Raw genomic sequence first — 19,007 nt, forward strand, 5'->3', positions numbered from 1 at the left:
TTTATTTTTTTCTTTCAACGACTGCTCGATGGCGTGTAGGTTGATTGTCGAAAAAGTATTGGATTTTACTATTTAGGGGAAGCTAGGCAAACAAGGTCCTCATGAAAGAACTTGTCAACATGAAAACAGAGAGGATTTCAGCAAGCAACATAATGACTCCATATCTATCTTCTAGTAACACAAAACTAAATGTTGCAAAATGTTTTCATAAAGTTAAGGCAAATCACCGCCCACTATCAAACGGTTTGTTTGAAGTTCCATGAATCAAACAAACTAACAATTTGGCTCAACATGACGAGCTGAAGACTCGTGCAAGTTTCTTTTTTTCTTTTTGTTTCCAATCAAAACAGCGTGATTATCAAAGTAGAACACACTGGGGAAGGAGGAAAGCAGAGGGAAAATGGACTCAGCAAAACCACAAATTGGATGTTTATGACTCAACTTTTGAAGGGTCCGGATCGGAGGTCGCTGCTTGACGCTTCATTGAGGCAGATTTTATCAGATGGTTGTAGCTTCCCTTTTCCTTGAAAAGCTGTGAAAAGTGGTGTTTGCAGTACAAAATTCCATCGAGTGCAGCATAGTTTGATGGAGATAAAGAACAGCCACCATGTGAGCATTTAAAACATGACTTGTGATAGGCTTGACTCTCAACTGTAACCTGGATAAAAGCAATTCACACGATTCATTACTGATAAAATAACATCCGCACAGATCATACAAAGTACCAATGTCAGAAAAACTACTTAAAAGTTGAGATGCAACCATTTCTACCTCAGCAGCATACTATAGATCAATCAAATTAAGAACATGACATGTAAGTTCCACAGTTCCTCAAAGCCTACAGATGAAGTTCACTAGTTGTCTTAAACAAGAGCAGCATTCAAGCCGTTCAAAAAACCAACTCATTTAGATGTAGTAGTTTTAATGAATATCCCTTTCTTATAGAGGTTGATATGTAGATGTGGAAACAATAGTATGCTAAACAAGTTCAAACAACCATGGAAAGATAATTCAGTCCATCATAGATATGCAGATGGTTCGAAAAGGGTGAGAAATTGACCATTGATATGATTAAGCAGGTTTTAAATTTTTGGATATCTTTCCAACGCCTTCTAAACTAACCTTCTCCAGTGGATATGCAGTTTTTCCACATGTAGCACATTTTTCTTGTGTCCCAGAAAACATGCTGGCAGCTTTGCTTGGCGACCTAGTCTAGAATCAACAAGAGGATACTGAATGAGCATACTGTTTATAAATTTAACAACAACTAACTGCAGCATTGGGTTTAAATTTACCAGCTCAGGAGTTGGCTTCTCAGAGGACTTTGCAGCTGTAGAAAAAGAGAAGTATAGAAGGTGTTAGTAACAAGCAATACTTACAAGATCAATAATGTAAGTGTCTCTTATATTGGACGAATGTTTGGAACATACGAGATAGAAAGTTCTTGCTGAAGTTGCCAGTTTCCTTGAACAGCTGCTCAAAATGAGGCTTACAGTACAAAACACCATCCATTGAAGAATAATTACTCAGCTGAAAGAATTTAACAAGTCATTTTAGAACAAGTACTCACATTCTGACCCCCCAAAAAATGCTCAGTGATAGTGTGTGTGTGTGTGTATATGTAAGCTGGAATTATATTTTATCTGTTTACCTTTTAAAGACCACACAGTACTCACTCTAATTGTCCATGAAAACCCTCGCAAGAAGGGAGCCAGAGAGAGGTAGAGAGAGAACAGTTTTATAAACATGGTTCTAAGAGGAGAGATAATAAATGAAACCAAGGGGTTGTTTAGGAGGCTGTTTTGCTGTTTTGATTTTTAGTAACTGGATGAATGGCTTTTAAGGTTAAGATTAATGTGGGAGAAAAACCAGTTCTAATTATTCAGAAGAACATATCATCTGTAGCATAAAAGCTGAAAAATGATGATAAATAAAAATAGTTACCCAAACACCGTCTTTTCTTAATTATTGTTGTTTTGAAAACAGTTCTTCATACACTCCCTATAACTTTTCAATTAAAAGATCCTTCAACTTTTTCCATTCCTTTTGAAGTTCAAATGAGGCAGAACAGTTAAAGATTAAGGATAACATAAAAGAGAAGCTATCAACGAGTCCTGAAAATATAATGATGTACCTTAAGAGTTCCTTTGCAATGGCTACATTTGAAACATGACTTGTGGAAAGAAACTCCATCAGCAGATAACTGATCTACAGGGTACACAGTTTTGTCACAAGCTTTGCACTTCTGTTGGGTGCCAATAAACGACATCGCTAAAAATCTTTAGAGTAGATCTAACTATTCCCAATCAACCAGAATCTTCTCCAGTGCAAAGCCCACCAAGCTATCCCGATGAAACGAACTCCCTTCTTCTATTGTCATTTCATCAAACAAAACAAAACACAAAAACCCAGAATCAAAATTTCAGAAGACGAAGAAAGAAACTGCAACCAATGAGTTAGGAATCACAGAAAATAAAACCGATGAGCTAAAAGGATCAAACCCAGATCAAAATGCTGAAGGAACAAGATCTTGATTAGAGCTGAAAAGCAATCGAAATCGAAGATGGGTAGCTCTCAAATCATGAAAGTAACGAAATGCAGCAAACGTATTTGCAGGTTATAGCAAGTGGAGCAGAGAAGAAAAAGATAATGAAATGAAAGATAAAGCGAAAGGCAGAAACAAATAATTAATGATAGATTATTCACAGCGTCGATTTTCTTTATAGAGGAAGAAAGAGATAAAGTGAAAAAAGGATCTGAGGAAATATCTTTGCCGGAAAGACACACGTTGCTTGCTTAAACTTTACTCCGTCCCGGTGCGACTTTCTTCATCAACTTTTTTCAGTACTGGAGCTCCACCATTGGCATTCTGCAGAGTAACGACGTGTCGTTTCGTCTCTTTCTATTTCTATTTTATACTTCAGGTCTTCTGTCGTCTAGCCATTGTTATGCTTTGACGATTTTGATAGTGGACTAAGTGTCTTAATTATAGACTTTAATTAGTTCATAAGAGTTTAGCTTGAGCCTTGATTGATGATGATTGAGGACCAACTTGTACCTCCCAAATTGTTCATAATTAATCTTTTATAATGGTTATTTGTGAACATTTTATGTATAAAATATTAAGATTGATGGTTAGATTTTAATTTTGAAAGAAAGTTAAATTAAAAATAATTGAGTAATAGAAGTTTGGTCATTCAAGATTAATTATCCACTCGTTACAGATAAATCACACTGTCGATGATTGGGTCTATTGTAACCTAAGCTATGCATTTTCTGTTGGTGTTATAGATGGGTAACATCTCCACTGATGTTGCTGAGGAGTAGTGATTTTTTTTGGGACACGTCAAATTTGCGCATCTTTCCTATTATGTATTTGAAAGTTTTGAAGGACTAAAAGGTGTCTTATAAAAAGTATGGATTGATTGAAAGTTTTGTTGGATTTGTAAGTACTGAAAGGTTTGTGTCCTGGCCAAGTATGAACCTTATGTTTATTAAAATTCCTTGGAATGTTTTTAGCTTAAAATGTTTAGTTTTGGAAGATTATTTGCTTGAAAGTTCTTTCATTTCAAAGTATCATTTCGTAGCAAAAAATTTGTCCAAAATCTTTGAAATGATTTGTATTTAGATTTTCAAAGTTTTTTTAGTTTGAATTAGAAATTGGCTGTAATAACTAATAAGTTGCTTAGTATTGGAAAAAAAATACGGTTTGCTACATTAGTTTGAGCCTTCATGAAGAACACCTCCCTTGGAAATGCGATGAAGAAAATCAAAACTTAATACATATTTGGCGCCTATTGAATTCAATTCCCTAACAATTTAAATTCTCATATAAACCCTAATCATCAATCCGTTGAAAGAGAAGCCGATTCCAACTGAGTCGTTACAATGTCGAACTCCCTTCAACTTCTTCATGAGCTCTGTATTGAGTAAGTTCCTATTGCGCATACGTTCTCTCTTTCTCTTCCTCTCGAATTCCTTGATCTAATATATCCTTTTTGTGATTTTAGGTTTTCAGAACCAATCATCAAATCCCTTTCAAATATCTGCGATAAACCTTCAGAGGGGTCGAATGTTTCTGTTAAGCCCATTCTCGAATCTCTTCTACCTCGAAAAACATCACTTCGAATCAGTCCTTCTGAGGACGATATTTACTCCTCCATCAAAGACTTCACACTGGCATGTGCTTTAATATTGTCTTCCCGTTCCTCGACCTTTGACCTTCTTTCATGGATTACGGAAGACCTCGCGCTTACTGCCGAGTCAGCGTTTCGAATGCTCTCAAAGGCGTATGCCTCTGCTTCCTGCGATGGGTTTTCGAAGAACATTGAGGAGCTGGGTTTAGATTTTAGTTTGATACCGGAGGAGAAAAGATTGGTGGTGGAAATCATTCCAAAGGTTCTTCCGTTGTTGAAGGATAGTATTAAGGAGAGCTCGATAGATAAATCTGACGAGGTCGACGAGGTCTCTGCTGCATCAGCGAGGGTGCCTGTGGGGTTTGCTATTGTTGCGGCCCATCAACTTCGATGGTTCATTACTCAGGTTGGAGGTTTTGTTATTGTTAGATATACTGTAGTTCAATGGACGTTTGTGTTTCCGGTATTTTAGGTTGATTTGAGGTTTGTTTTTAATAAATTGTTGCAGATTGATTATCCACATTTGGGGAAGTTGTGTAATTTGGTGATTCCTTGTGGACTGACTGCTCTTGATCACTGGTCACCGGAAGTCAAAGTACGCATTCTGATTTCCCTGCTTGCTATCTCTGATACTTGCCAATTCTGTTGGATTTTAGACTCATGCTAGAAATGGAGCTTAGTATCTTGATTCAGATTTCTGCTGTGTGGACGAGGAGCTTATCTCCCAATTTCATAGTTTGCAGTTCTTATGTTACTGAATGAAAGGGTTTAAATTCTTTTCCTATTTTCAGGGGCAGGGCATGCTTAGTTTTATACATCTTGCAAAAAATGTCAATGCTGCAGAGCTTGGTTGGTATGAAGATGTGATTCTTGATGCATGCTGCTCAAATGTCCCTTCAAGTGATGAAATATGGCCTTGTGTGGTTGAAATGTCGGTTCTTCTTGCAACTAGCATTCACAATATGAATCCTCGTAGCTCATGGTATACTTTTTTGTCGTAATGCATTCTCTCTTTTTCTCATTATTTGGTAATAAGTGACAACCCTGCTAGAACTCATGCTTATCTGACCTTTAGTCATTTTAACTGTGTGGGTTTTGTCTCGTCAAACACACATGCGCGCATACACACATATATATTCTCATTTGTATATTTGCACAGGATTGAAAGGATGGTTAATGAGATGTTGGGTCACTTGGAGCGGCAGCCAAGAAACAAGGAACGGTGTATTGCATGGCTTCAACACATTGAACCTCTTTTCAATTGTATGGGTTTGGTGCTGTTGGCTCATACAAGGCGCATATTTCCACTTTTCTTCAAGTGGATGAATGCTGAAGATGATGAGACCACTTTACTAGTAAGTGATATAGATTTGTCATTTAAAATATACAGGATAATATTGTATGGTGAATAATACTTCCTGATAGCACCTACCAATGGCCATTATATATTTGACAACTAGAAGAGAATAATGGAGAATAGGAATTAGAGATGGGAGATTCTCTTTCATTTTTCTCGAAGCAATAAATTACTGTTAAATTGTAATGGTGTTTAGTAGGTAGATTAAATATTATTCATACTATATCTATTCTTTGAATTCTTAAGATATTAACTTAAGACTCTTCTACTTCTGTTAGTAAGAAAACGTTCTTCTTTGAAAATATATCAGAGGCTTTTAAAGTCAACTTTCTTGCGTCAATTTCTATTGAAAATTTTCTTCCGTCGATTTCCTGACTTGCAATCTATCTGTTAAAGCATCAAAATTTTTTTTTCCCTTTTTCTTAAATAAATAAATTCTTATTTTATCTTGCATAGAAGGGCAAGGGCAGGGGCCTTAAATTTCTTACCAATGTTTTCCTCTGCGTAGGAAAGAGTAGTCCAATTTGTCCTCCTACCTTCTGCTTTCTGTACTTTTACAGGTATTTAGTAAATATTCAAAGAAATATACATGTTTACAATGAATTTTGTGAACTCACTTTTTCTATGTCGAGAAAAAATCACTTCATGGACCTCTAAACAATACAACTCTTAATTGCTAAACTAATACTCTGATCAAACAGGTTTTCGACTCTTGAAGATGCTCTACATTTTGAGTCCTATAATAAATCTTTTTATTACATGGCCACTTGTTTTGCTGTCATTATAACTTGTCTCGGTGTTGGTTTTTGAAAGAGAAAGGTTTTAGGTGTAATTATTTATATTTGTGATTCAAGTCCCTTGGAAGTTGGGCTGGTGAACACCAGGGTTTCTTGCCTAGTGCTCACTCCTAGAGAGTGAAGACTGGGTCACAAATGTGAAGATGTTACTTTTTCCTGCCGGACACTATATTATAAGTTCAGTTCATTTTGTGTGTACTACCTGGATTTATTAGTTAAAATTATCTTATTGTAATTGGACAGGTTCTACAGAGAATTCAAACTGTTGTGAGGTTAACATGGATAAGGAATACACCATATGTTGAAAGGTAATGGATTTTATGTTTCACGTTTCTTGGACCTGATATCCTGAACTTTTTCTTTTATGATTTATGGCTTGCTATTTTGTTTGTGCTGGCTACTTCTTTTTTCCCAATTTCATCCGTTGAAATTCTGCTGTGCTTTCTTCACGTACTTTCACCTGTTTTCAACTGCTTAATCAAGCTATTCTCAGTTCAAATCAATCAATTTTTCTGCTTGATCCTAAAGTCCAATATCTAGTAAGATCAAGCAGTGGTTCTACAGGATTAGTCACGTTCCCATGGTTATTTAAGAAAAATAATTATAGGAGAGAATCTGTGTGGAAATATACGGTATATGTCAGGCAGTCCTATTCAGCTATATGGGACCGAAGAAATCCATTAATTGACTATTGGAGAGGACTGGAGGCCTCCCTAATTCTGTAGTGGTGGATAAAGTTCAACCCGAGCTTTCAGGATCATGATACAGTTATTCCTTTGCATTACTATTTTGGCATGACATGTAGACGGATTAATTGCTGGTGTCCATGAAGATCTTTAGAAACAACGTAACATAGCCATCAACAATAATAACTGGACGACGCTTATTTCTCACACAATTTCAATGGCCATCTTCATATTTCTGTCACACGCTGCTGCATCTATCTATTGCTTTAGAACTTCCCCCTCATATAACTATATACTGGTGGCAGATTGGTGGACGAACTTGCAATGTTATACGAAAAGGCTGCAACAAGAAGATCTGGTGATGCAATCAGAAAGCATGTTGTTGATGCACTTATGCTGCTCCAGGAGTAAGATTAGGGCTCTTCTCATATCACAGTTTACTTGTGCTGATTGAAACTTGAGGTTCTGATTTTTGGTTATTCTCAGGAGCAAAGGCCAGCAGTTTAAAGCAGCTTGGAGCAAGCACAAGGATCTTCAAAACTTGGTTCCGCTTTCTACATCTTTAACAAGATTGAACATCACAGATTGCGTTGACTGTTAAGCATCATCGTATTATAAATAGTGAGAACTCGGTAATCTGAAGACTGAATGCAAATTCAACATGAACTCAAAGCTTTGGTTAGCGGTGCCAAAGCATTTTTGGGTATAGTTCTTTCTTGTACAGTGATTATTGCTATTTTGCAACTCTTATGTAAAGATTACGTTTTATTTTCTATGGAAAAAGTGAGGTAGAGAATATATTAGCTACATGTATAAAATTAGTGCATTCTTTTAATTTATTAGCTTGTGTCAATTGGCTCCATCCATAAAATCAAGGAGAAGAGTCAAGTTCAAAGTGTCATGAAATTTGAACAGCACATGAAGTATATAAAAAATATATATAAAAAAAAATTAAAAAAAAAACTAAAAGAAGCAAATAAATGAGAAATAAAAGAATGGATTTAAACTTTCTTATATGAAAAAATGAAATACACATGAAGTATCAATTAATCACTTTAAGCCCTCATTCAAAATTTCATTTCTTGTGTGATGTTTTAAAATTTCTAATGATCTAATAATTGTTGTTAAGATTTATTAAAAAAACTTAAAAGAATTAATAAAAGCCAAATTAAGAATAATAAAATAATTAACCCTTTAAATTTTTTTTAAAAAAATTATGAGGACTAAGTTTGGAATAGCAACGGAAATTCCCGCCAAATCTAACTCACTCTCACAGCAACAGTGAACACTCACTCCACACATTCCCCAATCTATAACTGCCAATTCAATCGCCGCCGATCACTTCTCTCTCCGGCCACCTTCCGCCATGTTGCTCCCCTCATCCTTCCTTACCTTTTCTCTCTTTCTCTTCTTTCTCTCACTTTCCCATCCATCCAACTCCCTCACTACAATCGGTGTCACCTTCTCTGCCTCCCCCAACTCCACCCACCGCCTCCACCCACCCGACTCAGTGCCCAAAGCCATTGATTCCCTCAAACTCACCGCCGTCAGACTCGAAGATTCCGATCCCAACGTAATCCGAGCCTTCGCCTACACCAACATCACCCTTCTCCTCACAATCCCTAATTCCATGGTCTCCCCCATCGCCGCCAATCGCTCCGCCGCTCTCCAATGGCTTTACATTCATGTCGTCCCCTTCTACCCTCGGACCATCATCACCACTATCTCCGTTGGTAACAACTTTCTCGAAGCATCTCCTGACTTAACGACGCTTCTATTACCGGCAATCAGAAATGTTTACACGGCGCTCCGAAATTTGGGGATTCGTCAAATTTCGGTTTCCACTACGTTTTCGTTCGTCAGTATAATGGCAAATCCGTTCCCTCCTTCGGCGGCTAGGTTTCAAGATCCTGTTTCCGATGATGTGATTAGGCCTTTGCTTCAGTTTCTTCGAGACACTAATTCGTCGTTCTTGATCAATATTTACCCTTACAATTTGTACCGATTGATCTCCGAAATCCCAATTGCGTATGCTCTGTTTCAAAATCACCCTTTCAATTTCAGAGATGATGTGGTCACTGGTGTCCGGTACCGGAATCTTTTTGACTCCATGATAGATGCAGTGATTAGTGCAATGGCTGTGGCCGGACACGAGAATGTTCAATTGATCGTGACGGAGACTGGATGGCCAAGCTTTGGGACTGACCCCAGCGAGGTCGAAGCGAATCCTGCATACGCGGAAATGTACCTGAAGGGGTTGGTTGCACACCTGAAATCGGGTTTCGGAACGCCGTTGAGGAGGGAAGGAGTGATGCAAACTTACATATATCAGCTGTTTGATGGGGAAGAAGAACAGGGAGCTCGACCTGTGCGAAAATGGGGGCTTCTGTATCCCAATATGACAAAGAAGTATGATGTTGTCTTCTCCAATTCTGCCAGAATTGGAGAGCAAAGAGCTATTCTAACGATTGCAGCCTGCTGTTTTGGGGTTTTCGTTCTAACGAAGTTGTGGTAAAATCTTACACATTTCATTTTCATAAAATTTTCTTTTCGGTGCTGAAGTAGGTTAAGCTCTAATTCCTGATGAGTATAACCTGCGTTTTGTGAATTCTGTGATTCTTGAGCCTTCTGTTGCTGTTTCTTGTTATGGAAACTTCCCTTGATATTAAAGATAGCTTTCATCGTTTGTTTAGATGTCAATGGCTGTAAATTTTCTTTTCTGAATTTGTGTTCAGATGAATTACATTCTTCCATAGAATATTATTCAATGAAGTTTGGTTCTTAGTTTCAATGTAGTGATTGCCTCCTTTTGTTTATTGTTTTTTTATGAATCATTTGGATATGGTGTATGATCGTTGATAGTCGAGTATTTCATCTTTGACACTTTATGAAGTATTTCATCTTTGACCTTGTTATGAAGTATTTCATTTGCACTGGGAATGGAAAAGTACATGCAAATTGTTATTTTCCATTCTAAACTTAGAAATTCCCTTCAAAACACAAAGGATTATCAGATTTCAATGTTATAATGAAAAGGTGTTCCCTCTCACCAAAAAGATGGTGGGTGGGGATTCCTAAACATTAAGAGAGTGTTTGAATGAATAATTGACAAGAAAAAAAAAAAGTAAAAGTGAAACACTGGTCTTGAGAGAGGGAACTAGAATAAGTAAAAACCAAAAGGTTTCAAACAAAGGCCTTCAATTTGAATAACATAAAAGGTCAATCCAAGAAATTGTTGCAAATTTCCAGGTCCACAAACAAAATGGTATGAACATGGACAAGAGGTAAAAAATATAACAAATAATGTGACAGCTGCCAGGGTCTGGCAATTGGTGTCGATGCCGTTGAAGGCGAGGAATGTAGGATCGAGTGAAATATACTTGCAATGCCCCTCTCATTAGAAGACCATCAAATTATATACAATAATCAGAAAATGACTGCTTAAATACGTGATTGCCTCCATTGAATGGCATTAACATGATAATCCATAGCAACTTCTCCGACTGTATGTGCTTCTTTTTTACTATTTTGAATGAGAGAACTTGTGTGAATCTCAACCAGCTTTAGAGAAGCCTAAACTGACTCAGACTGTGCAACATCTTAGAATGGCTCACATGACAACAAATTTCCAGAGGAAATCACTATCTAACTTTGTGTGTTTCCTCCATTTTTGATGATTGATACTTGAAGTACATGGGGTTTGGAAGCTTATAAATACGAGTTCCTACAGATAGTGCTGACAAGGCATCCATGTGGCTGCTAATCACACCTATAACGCTGAATCCCTCGCTCTGCAATGCTGCTTGTTGCCGACTGAAGTATACCGGATGATTGATCTGCATTTCATCATCCATTCTGCAAGATTTTTTTAAAAACAAAATATACTTAAATATGCATAATTGTCATAGGACAGATAATCTGTTTATAGAACATAAAAATTATGTCCACATAGGAAGGAAAAAGCTAGGCTCCTAGTATTTCCAGGAAGTACTAGTTGAGTATATCCAGGATTGGCCTACTAGTTGAACAAGTTTTGTTTGAGAAATAGTTTTGATCTGATATGAAACAGAGCACCTTGATCCAAATTAAAAGGGGAAGAGGAAGAAGGATTTCAATAACATCCTAAAATAAGGTTTTTTTTTTTTTTGTAAAGCCTGCCAATAAAATAGAAATATCGAAGATACCTCATAATCAGCTGTAGCCAACCTTTATACCCTGCAGAAGTAAGATGTTCAATAGTGGCATTCCTATTAACTTCTGATTTTCTTGATATTAAGGTCGTAGGCCATCTGCAAGATCTGAGTTTCTTGTATAATTTTAGAAGAAAGTTTTGCTTCAATTTCTTTGCCTGATCGACACAATCACTGCATTCATAATTAAATTGATTGAGAGAATTTATTTTAATGTTACTCAACCAGGACCCGAAGCAGAAGACTGTAATACAACAAACACTAAATATTGATATCCACACACATAATGTTCTTGCATTTCTCATGGTTAAAGGTAAACAGTAAACTCCTTTGAGAATTTAATTTCAAGGTGGAAAAGGATTATAAAGATGAAATATGATGCAAGGGGAAACCAAACTAGCAAAAGAATGAAACAAAATTTGGCATTATCATTACCAATAATGATAATTATCAATGACAGAACAGAAAGAAAGAACACCATACAGATATCAGGAACATACCTGGAGATTAGCACGTCATTGTAATCACGGTTTGTGAAAAGAAGGTCATCTATGTCCATCAATACAATATCTTGACCGTTGTCTACTTTGGCAGCACTACAGAAATAATTATCGACCACCAGCAGTGAAGAATCCAAATCTCGTTCATACTGACCACTTCTAATGTATTGAATGGCAAACTCCTTGCAAAATGAAGGTATCCCATCTGTTTCCAAGCCATTTAGCTCCAAATGCACAGATAGAGCCTTGCAATAGTCATAATCAACACTTGATCTCTGAATCTCAACAACTCCTTCACTTCTGTTTTGACAATATTGCAACATTACAGTCAATGAGACCAACAAAGTGATAAGTAACACTCCAACAGTAGCTAGAGCACCAACGAAAATCGTTGCTGTTAAAGGTGTCATGTAGAATCCTGACTCTATGATATAGCGGCTTCCCATATCTGCCTCATTAAAAGGATAACAATAACTACTCAGGGTTATGAGCCTCAAATGCCAGTAAAAGTTCTTCCATCAAATTGCTATATGTCAATGACCAATAACTGCTACGTTGACTATCACAAGAACGACAAACACAATGCCACAACACGTCTATCAGATTAGTTTCACTCGTTTTCAGATTATGGCCTATTAATGATAATAGGCAATTGCTTGTTTCAATGAGTATTCAAAAAGTGGTTTGGGGAGATAATTTTATCTAGTGTTTTCATTCATTTTTTGTTTTCCTTCAATTAAAAACATCATAGATTCATAAATCTAGTCATATACTGTAAAATTTAACTGCTCATTGTATTGACTACATAATAGAGACTGCAGAATAGAATAAAAAAAAGGTTAGATGAAAAGAGAAATATTAGTTACTAGATATTTTGTGAGTATCAATTCTTTTCCATTAATGCTAATTCAAATACTTTCTGCAAATCTCCACTGTTTTTTCCTAAGAGGATAACTTATCCTCCTTTTTGTACACATATTTCCATCAGTTCATATCCTTTTCTATGTTTCTCACTTGAAAAATGTAATATTTATATTGCTTTCTGCTTTTATTATTTTATTTTTTTTTGTAATGTATTTTCTGACAATAATTAGCTAAAAAAGAATCCTCAACATCAGAAAATTGTATCCTGTATTTATCTTATTAGTTATTATAACAAAGAGTAATCCTTGGCATAAAAGTAAAGGTTTTAAATTATGTATCGACCCAACAGCTTAAACTGAGGAGTGAAGGTAATTTAATATAGTATCAAACAAAAGGAAATTATATTTGACAAAGTGATAAAGGCAATAACAAAATCCTCAGGAAATCAAACACTCCATATCCGGAAGTTTTTGGATTCTGTTGTTGCTTCTGTGAAACAAACCAAACATGCTTCTCTTTCAGTAAACTGAATCATCTTCATGAAAAGAGACCATAAGGGAAAGAAAAGGATGTACTAAACTCCATACCTGAATTCCCAGAACTTCCCCCAGTAGAATGACTCTGAGTAGAGAACTGGCGCTCCATTTCATTCCCATAAGCAGACATTGTTCAAAGAAATTCCAATATAAGGGTCATCTGCAATTATCTCAAATAATATTCAGGTTTCAAATCTTAGAAAACAAAGAGATATCAGCATTAAGAAGCAATTTCAAACAAAATTTTGAACATTCCAAATAATCAAAAAAAAAAAAAAAAATTGAGATTGTTGACTTACTCAACGGCAGAAATCTCTTCGATCAATCTGTGAAACGAAACCCAATTTCAAAACCCATTTAGTATTAGATCAGAAGTAAACCGATATGGAGGGTATTAAGGGATTCAGGATTGGATATGAACACCATACCAATAATTTTCGAACAGTTACCAAGTTGAACACATAAAACTTATGGTGGGTCACAAGCTATCAATTTCTGGGCTAAGAGACGAGACTTTCTATTTTATGGGTTTTGTCCGAGAGGTGGGAAAAACTCGAAAAGCGTAAAAAAATTAATGCCCAAATGGAAGTGAAAGCGAAATATGTAGGAATGGGTGTGTAAAAGATTCGAAGAAATGATGAAGAAATCAGAGAGAATGGGCAAATTGGTATTCTTCAATCTTCCATAGGTAAAGATTAATTAGGAAAAAAAACAGACATATGATATACCAAGTTGAAATATGAAGCTTTCTTCTTCTTTTTTGTTCAATCATTACCTGTGAGATCAAGCCATCGAGCACTATCCTTTTTAACAATAGTTAAAAGGACTCTTAGTTAAAAGTACTCTTCACTCCTGCATACATCATCATGCCAAATAAGCTTAGAAAATGAGTTTTTTTAGTATCACTTATTATCTTTTATAAAAAACACACTAAATAATTCGACTCGTAAAAAGTCACTAGTACACATAATAGACTTAATACACTAAATTGTGTCATATCTACAAAATAAAAAAAAGTGCGACACACTTTAAATATCTTATTCTTAATTTGTCACTATCGTCTTACTTTCTCTTACTATTAGAATTTTCGCACCAATTCTAGTAACGACAAAGTAAAATGACCCAATATTAAAGATTAAGAAAAATTAACTTTTTCTTGACATTAGTTATAGTATTAAGAATGTTTCTTCCGTTGCAAAATAATCAAAGTCCTAATGTAATATCCATTTTAAATGATTTTTTTTCTAAATCAATTGTCATTCAATTATAGTTTTAATGTCCTTTGCTAGGTTCGGTTGAAATTTGATTATCTTTTTATTGACATCTCAAGTATAAACCAAATAGACTTTTTATGGACTAAAAAATGTGAACAAAAGACTAAGAAAGGTAAGCAAAAATCACATTTAAATTTACTTTTTTTTTTGGTGCGTTTACAAATACACCAAAAAAAAAAATCATATACCAAGATTGATTTATAAGATGATATATTGTACTTATTAAATATAATTTGGTTTATTTTTAGAAAACTAAAACATATTGTGTTGTATATATCAAATATACATACCTTGATTTCTTCTTCGAAACTTATTGCTTACATTTATGAGGGTAAATGTTTTTTTTTTTTTTTAAATAGAGAAACATTTCTTACTTATATAGGTTTTGAAAAGAAAACCATTTTGGAAGTTCACAACTGTGTATATAAAAAGTGAAGGGTAAAAAGGAGGGCTGAAAAATAAATTGGGTCAAACTTTCGTGTAAAATAATTTTACACTATTTATTTATTTATTTATATATATATATATATATGAAAGTTTAGAGAATTGTGTAATTAGACTTATTTATTTAGATAATGAGGAGAAAACCATAAAAGTTGTTTGGTTGAATTAAAGATAAATGCGTTTTGTGGTTATGTTATTAGAATTTTATGAAAAAAATATTTTGTATTTAATTTATGAAATAAAGTTTGATATAGTAACAAATTGATTATTTAAAAAATAAATATCATTCAATGTATTGATAAAAAAAATTAATTAAGAATCTATTATATAATTGTAAATATTAGAAAATTCCTAATTTATAATTAAAACTAACTCATTAATATATTTAATAGAATATCAAACTAATTATGTTCTAATTTTAATTAAAAATTAAATAATATAAGAAAATCTATTTTAGTGAAGTTTTATAAAAAGAATTAAGAAAATGGTTTTTTTTTCTTCAAAATATAACAAACATGTAAAATATTTACACTATATAGAATAATTTTGAAAACAGAAAAACGTCATAGGTCCACAATAAAAAAAATAGCAAAATTGTCTAGTCAACACGATTAATCAGACATACGTGTGTAATTTTTCTTCTAAATGATCATGATATGCGATCATGTAGGAAATGATACACGATTATGTAGACAGTATCAACACTGGCCACACACATGTGTGTAATTCTTGTTCTAAATGATCGTAATACGCGATCGTGTAGAAAATGATACATGATCACATATCAAAATTTCTAAATGATTGTGTACCAATCGAAAATATCTTGGTTCACGATCGTATACCAAGATCATTTATATTTAGTATAATACTGTGTACCAATATCTTTTAGATCTTAGTATACGATCATTTAGAACTGAAAGAGAAAATATATGAGAGATGACGAAAATCTTTTACCAAGTGAGAATTTGAAGAAGTGAAAAAAGAAAAAAATATATGTGAGAGATGACGAGGGAAAAAATTCTAGTAGAGGAAAGGAAGAAAAATCACGAACAAGAACAAATGAGAATCTGAAGAAAAAAGAAGTAATAATATGAAGATGAGATGAATTAATCGCAAAGAAAAAAACAAAAAGAAGTGAAAAATCATCTCTGATATTCAAGGGCAAACCTGGAATGTATGAACTCTCCAATTGGAGTCCACTCCTACGCACAACCCAAAGCCCTACATGGAACTCATGGTGTGAACTCTTAGGGACGCTAGAGCTAAAAGTATGCTACTTTTCTCTAGCTAAATTGTTTTATAACGATTTTAAGGGTATTTTAAAACTTTAGGATAATATTTAGGCTAACTTAAACAAATCCTAAGTCTAGGTGAAACATTCAAGCATAATCATTATACCGAATTTTAATATACGATGTCTAGGTGATAAACCAGTTTTATTACCTCAGATCTCTCACCCATGCTCATAAAATTAGGTTAACTAGGCTTAAAACCTAATTACGATCTTCATGTAGCAGATGTTCTGTAAACTGTCAACTTAAGAACCTCCAACCTTAGTCATGTTATGTGACTTGTTGACAAGATCAAATCAGGTGAGCCTCTTGTAACCAATTTTACAAGATATCGACATAACCATTATATATGAAAAATTAATTAATAAGATTTTTTCTTTTTTATTTTGTTAGACACGCCGTAAATATTTTGGCACTTGGTTATATTTATGGAAAGTAACCTAAATGAAAATGTTTGAATATTAATAATAAAATAAAAAGAATTTTGCAATAGAAAAAAAATCGTTAGAAGTTCATCTCTAGTAAAGCAAGGCAAATCCATGAATGAAAAGTAAATATATATATATATATATGATTTTACTGAAAAGTCTCAAAATTTCATTTATTATTTTAATTAAAATTTTGTGTATTTTTGAATCATTTTAAGTTTCACATCAATTATAAATAAAATTGATTTTCAAAAATATATATAATATAATACTAGAATTATATTATACTATATTTATTATCTATGTTATACCTCTCATAATTAATGTAATAAGTAATCGAGATTTATATTTGTATTTAATATTAGATTATCATTTATTGGAGAAATAATTTTAATATAGTATAAAGTTGAATATAATATGGTAATATTATATTAAATGATTTCTACTAATTGACTTTATTCAATTTCATTCGCAACACAATTAAAGAAAATCACCCTTCACCTTTCAGGTGTTGTCCATGTTTTCACCGATCAATTTTGCCGTTATTCAATTTCATTCGCAACACAATTAGAGAAATCTTCCTCAACTAACTTTTTCACACTTTCGTTCCCACGTTTTATATTTTTCATATATCTACATTATATACTATATATTTTTTCATATACCCTAATTTGTTTATGTGACTAAATAAGCTACTTAGCTAACTGATTGTAAAGTTGTTAAGGTTGTTACAACCTATTAACAGTTATGTACCTGAAAACACCTATTATAAATAAACATCTTTACCATATTGGAAAGATAGAGGAATTTTTCAAAAAACATACTTGGTTTGTACACCAAATTGGTATCAGAGCTTCATCCGACTTGGGATCGATGGCTAATCGCCGCAACAGAGCTCTAGCAGCGGAGGAATTACAAGAGGCGGGAGAAACACCTATCCTCTTTTCAAGAACATCAACCATACGCTTGCTGTCAGTTGAGAATTCGTTGGAGGGAATTCGAGAGACCTTGGATGCTATAGTTAGAAGATTAGATGAGATGATTCAACTACAACCTGAAGAAGAACAGTCGAATCTATGACAATGGGGAGCGCGAATAAGAAAAGGTGTAGAATTTCAGGGAGGCTACATCAATCAAGAAAATCATCTGGAAGGAAGACTAAACCAGTTACGAAGAAGAGATAGATATGAAGAACAGTGATTGAAAAATCAAGATTGGAGTTCCTCAAGCGAAGAAGTAGAAAGTGATGCTACCATTAACAATAGAGGATGTCAATTTGCACCTTTAAGAGAACGAAGGGCAGAAGCATATGAATATAAAATGAAAATCGACCTCCTTATATACGACGACAAACGAAATATTGAAACCTTCCTTGACTGGATTAAGAATACTAAAAAAAAACCCAATTACATGGGTACAACTGAGCACAAGAAGGTTCATTTGGTGACATTGAAACTAAAAGGTGGAACATCAGCCTTGTGGGATCAAGTAGTAGTCAATCGACAAAAACAAGGGAAGCACTCAACTCGATCAGGGAAAAAAATGAAGAAATTAATGAAACAAAGGTTCTTACCTCCAAACTATGAACACACTATATACACAATACCAGAATTGCCGACAAATATCCTAAAAAAGAGCAGAGTACATTGAGGAGTTTCACCGGTTGGGAGCTCGGACGAACTTGATGGAAAGTGAACAACATTTGATTGCCAGATTTAATAGGGATTACGAATGGACCTAAGAGAGAAAGTAAAACTTCAACGTTTCCAATGGCTATCAGAAGTCATAGCTTATGCAGAAATAGTAGAAGAAATGGTGGAAAGTCGATTGAAATTTACAAGAAAATAATTGTGAGAAACTCCCACATCCAAAAGTACCTTGGCACCCCAAGTGATCAATAAAATTAATGTGGCAAAAAAGAATAAAGAACCAGAAAAAATTGGGAAGATAGAACCTATTAACAGTTAGGTACTTGGGGATTTTTCGAAAAAACCTATTAACAGTTACATAACTAAAAACGCCTATTATAAATAAACATCTTCACCATATTCGGAAGATAGAAAAAATTTCCAGAAAACATACTTAGTTTGTACACCAGAAACTACATAATATACTATATATTTTTCATATTCCCTAAAAATAATTTGAAACATAAACTACAAAATATACTATATATTTTTCATATACCTTAAAAAAATTTCGAAGCATGAACTACATAATATACTATACATTTTTCATATACTCTAACAAATTTTGTATATAACCATAAACCCTTTTTCATCGAAAATATTTGAAGGAGATGAACAGAATAATAAAGAATGGACGAAAAGAGGTCGGAGGGAAGGAAGAATTTTTTAACAAAATCACCGGAACAAAAAGATTATGGAGTAATTTTGATTATAATCATAATAGAATTAATCACATACCATATTTACTTAGAATATTTAATAAATGCAAATCTTGGTCCACTTTTTTTATTTTATTTTCTTATTTTTTTAATATG

At 34.0% G+C, this 19,007-nt stretch overlaps 4 protein-coding genes across 6 annotated transcripts; 2 read left to right on the plus strand and 2 right to left on the minus strand.

The window, feature by feature from the left end:
- Nucleotides 1–135: 135 nt before the first annotated feature.
- On the minus strand, nt 136–2,894 carry LOC101212181 (LIM domain-containing protein WLIM2b). Of its 2 annotated transcripts, none has more exons than XM_004150190.3 (6): nt 2,502–2,894; nt 2,135–2,370; nt 1,431–1,530; nt 1,296–1,330; nt 1,123–1,212; nt 136–658 (listed from the first exon to the last, which is right to left on the minus strand). In XM_004150190.3, the coding sequence occupies exons 2-6, from the start codon at nt 2,267–2,269 to the stop codon at nt 431–433; spliced, it is 588 nt and encodes a 195-aa protein (XP_004150238.1). In that variant the 5' UTR covers nt 2,270–2,370; nt 2,502–2,894; the 3' UTR covers nt 136–430. The 2 variants fall into 2 exon arrangements, with proteins under 2 accessions (XP_004150238.1, XP_031741833.1); XM_031885973.1 differs by having other exon boundaries at nt 2,788–2,806.
- A 581-nt stretch (nt 2,895–3,475) lies between these two features.
- On the plus strand, nt 3,476–7,794 carry LOC101210713 (uncharacterized protein At2g39910). The gene is made up of 8 exons (XM_011656680.2): nt 3,476–3,929; nt 4,011–4,542; nt 4,645–4,731; nt 4,928–5,118; nt 5,296–5,491; nt 6,534–6,598; nt 7,282–7,383; nt 7,463–7,794. Exons 1-8 carry the CDS (start codon nt 3,889–3,891, stop codon nt 7,575–7,577), a joined length of 1,329 nt encoding a protein of 442 aa, XP_011654982.1. The 5' UTR covers nt 3,476–3,888; the 3' UTR covers nt 7,578–7,794.
- A 160-nt stretch (nt 7,795–7,954) lies between these two features.
- Nucleotides 7,955–9,767, plus strand: LOC101213067 (glucan endo-1,3-beta-glucosidase 12). Its single transcript, XM_004150193.3, has one exon. It carries the CDS (start codon nt 8,343–8,345, stop codon nt 9,489–9,491), a length of 1,149 nt encoding a protein of 382 aa, XP_004150241.1. The 5' UTR covers nt 7,955–8,342; the 3' UTR covers nt 9,492–9,767.
- A 388-nt stretch (nt 9,768–10,155) lies between these two features.
- On the minus strand, nt 10,156–13,834 carry LOC101210469 (uncharacterized protein At2g39920). 2 transcript variants are annotated; one of them, XM_004150183.3, is made up of 6 exons: nt 13,495–13,834; nt 13,366–13,392; nt 13,118–13,226; nt 11,667–12,114; nt 11,161–11,340; nt 10,156–10,831 (listed from the first exon to the last, which is right to left on the minus strand). In XM_004150183.3, exons 3-6 carry the CDS (start codon nt 13,194–13,196, stop codon nt 10,618–10,620), a joined length of 921 nt encoding a protein of 306 aa, XP_004150231.1. In that variant the 5' UTR covers nt 13,197–13,226; nt 13,366–13,392; nt 13,495–13,834; the 3' UTR covers nt 10,156–10,617. The 2 variants fall into 2 exon arrangements, with proteins under 2 accessions (XP_004150231.1, XP_031741861.1); XM_031886001.1 differs by having other exon boundaries at nt 13,366–13,833.
- Between the last annotated feature and the right edge of the window lie 5,173 nt (nt 13,835–19,007).

Source organism: Cucumis sativus, chromosome 5 (assembly GCF_000004075.3).
Source record: "Cucumis sativus cultivar 9930 chromosome 5, Cucumber_9930_V3, whole genome shotgun sequence".
NCBI classification, from domain to species: domain Eukaryota; kingdom Viridiplantae; phylum Streptophyta; class Magnoliopsida; order Cucurbitales; family Cucurbitaceae; genus Cucumis; species Cucumis sativus.

Coding starts and splice junctions, on each gene's coding strand:
- LOC101212181 (XM_004150190.3), bottom strand. CDS start 2,269: ATGTCGTTTATTGGCACCCAACAGAAGTGCAAAGCTTGTGACAAAACT. Junction 1,531..2,134: donor ATTGCAAAGGAACTCTTAAG/GTACATCATTAT, acceptor AAATTCTTTCAG/CTGAGTAATTATTCTTCAAT. Junction 1,213..1,295: donor AGAAGCCAACTCCTGAGCTG/GTAAATTTAAAC, acceptor TGTTGATTCTAG/ACTAGGTCGCCAAGCAAAGC.
- LOC101210713 (XM_011656680.2), top strand. CDS start 3,889: ATGTCGAACTCCCTTCAACTTCTTCATGAGCTCTGTATTGA. Junction 5,119..5,295: donor ATGAATCCTCGTAGCTCATG/GTATACTTTTTT, acceptor ATATTTGCACAG/GATTGAAAGGATGGTTAATG. Junction 7,384..7,462: donor GCACTTATGCTGCTCCAGGA/GTAAGATTAGGG, acceptor GGTTATTCTCAG/GAGCAAAGGCCAGCAGTTTA.
- LOC101213067 (XM_004150193.3), top strand. CDS start 8,343: ATGTTGCTCCCCTCATCCTTCCTTACCTTTTCTCTCTTTCTCTTCTTT.
- LOC101210469 (XM_004150183.3), bottom strand. CDS start 13,196: ATGTCTGCTTATGGGAATGAAATGGAGCGCCAGTTCTCTACTCAGAGT. Junction 11,341..11,666: donor AATGACGTGCTAATCTCCAG/GTATGTTCCTGA, acceptor TTATGAATGCAG/TGATTGTGTCGATCAGGCAA. Junction 10,832..11,160: donor TGGCTACAGCTGATTATGAG/GTATCTTCGATA, acceptor AAAATCTTGCAG/AATGGATGATGAAATGCAGA.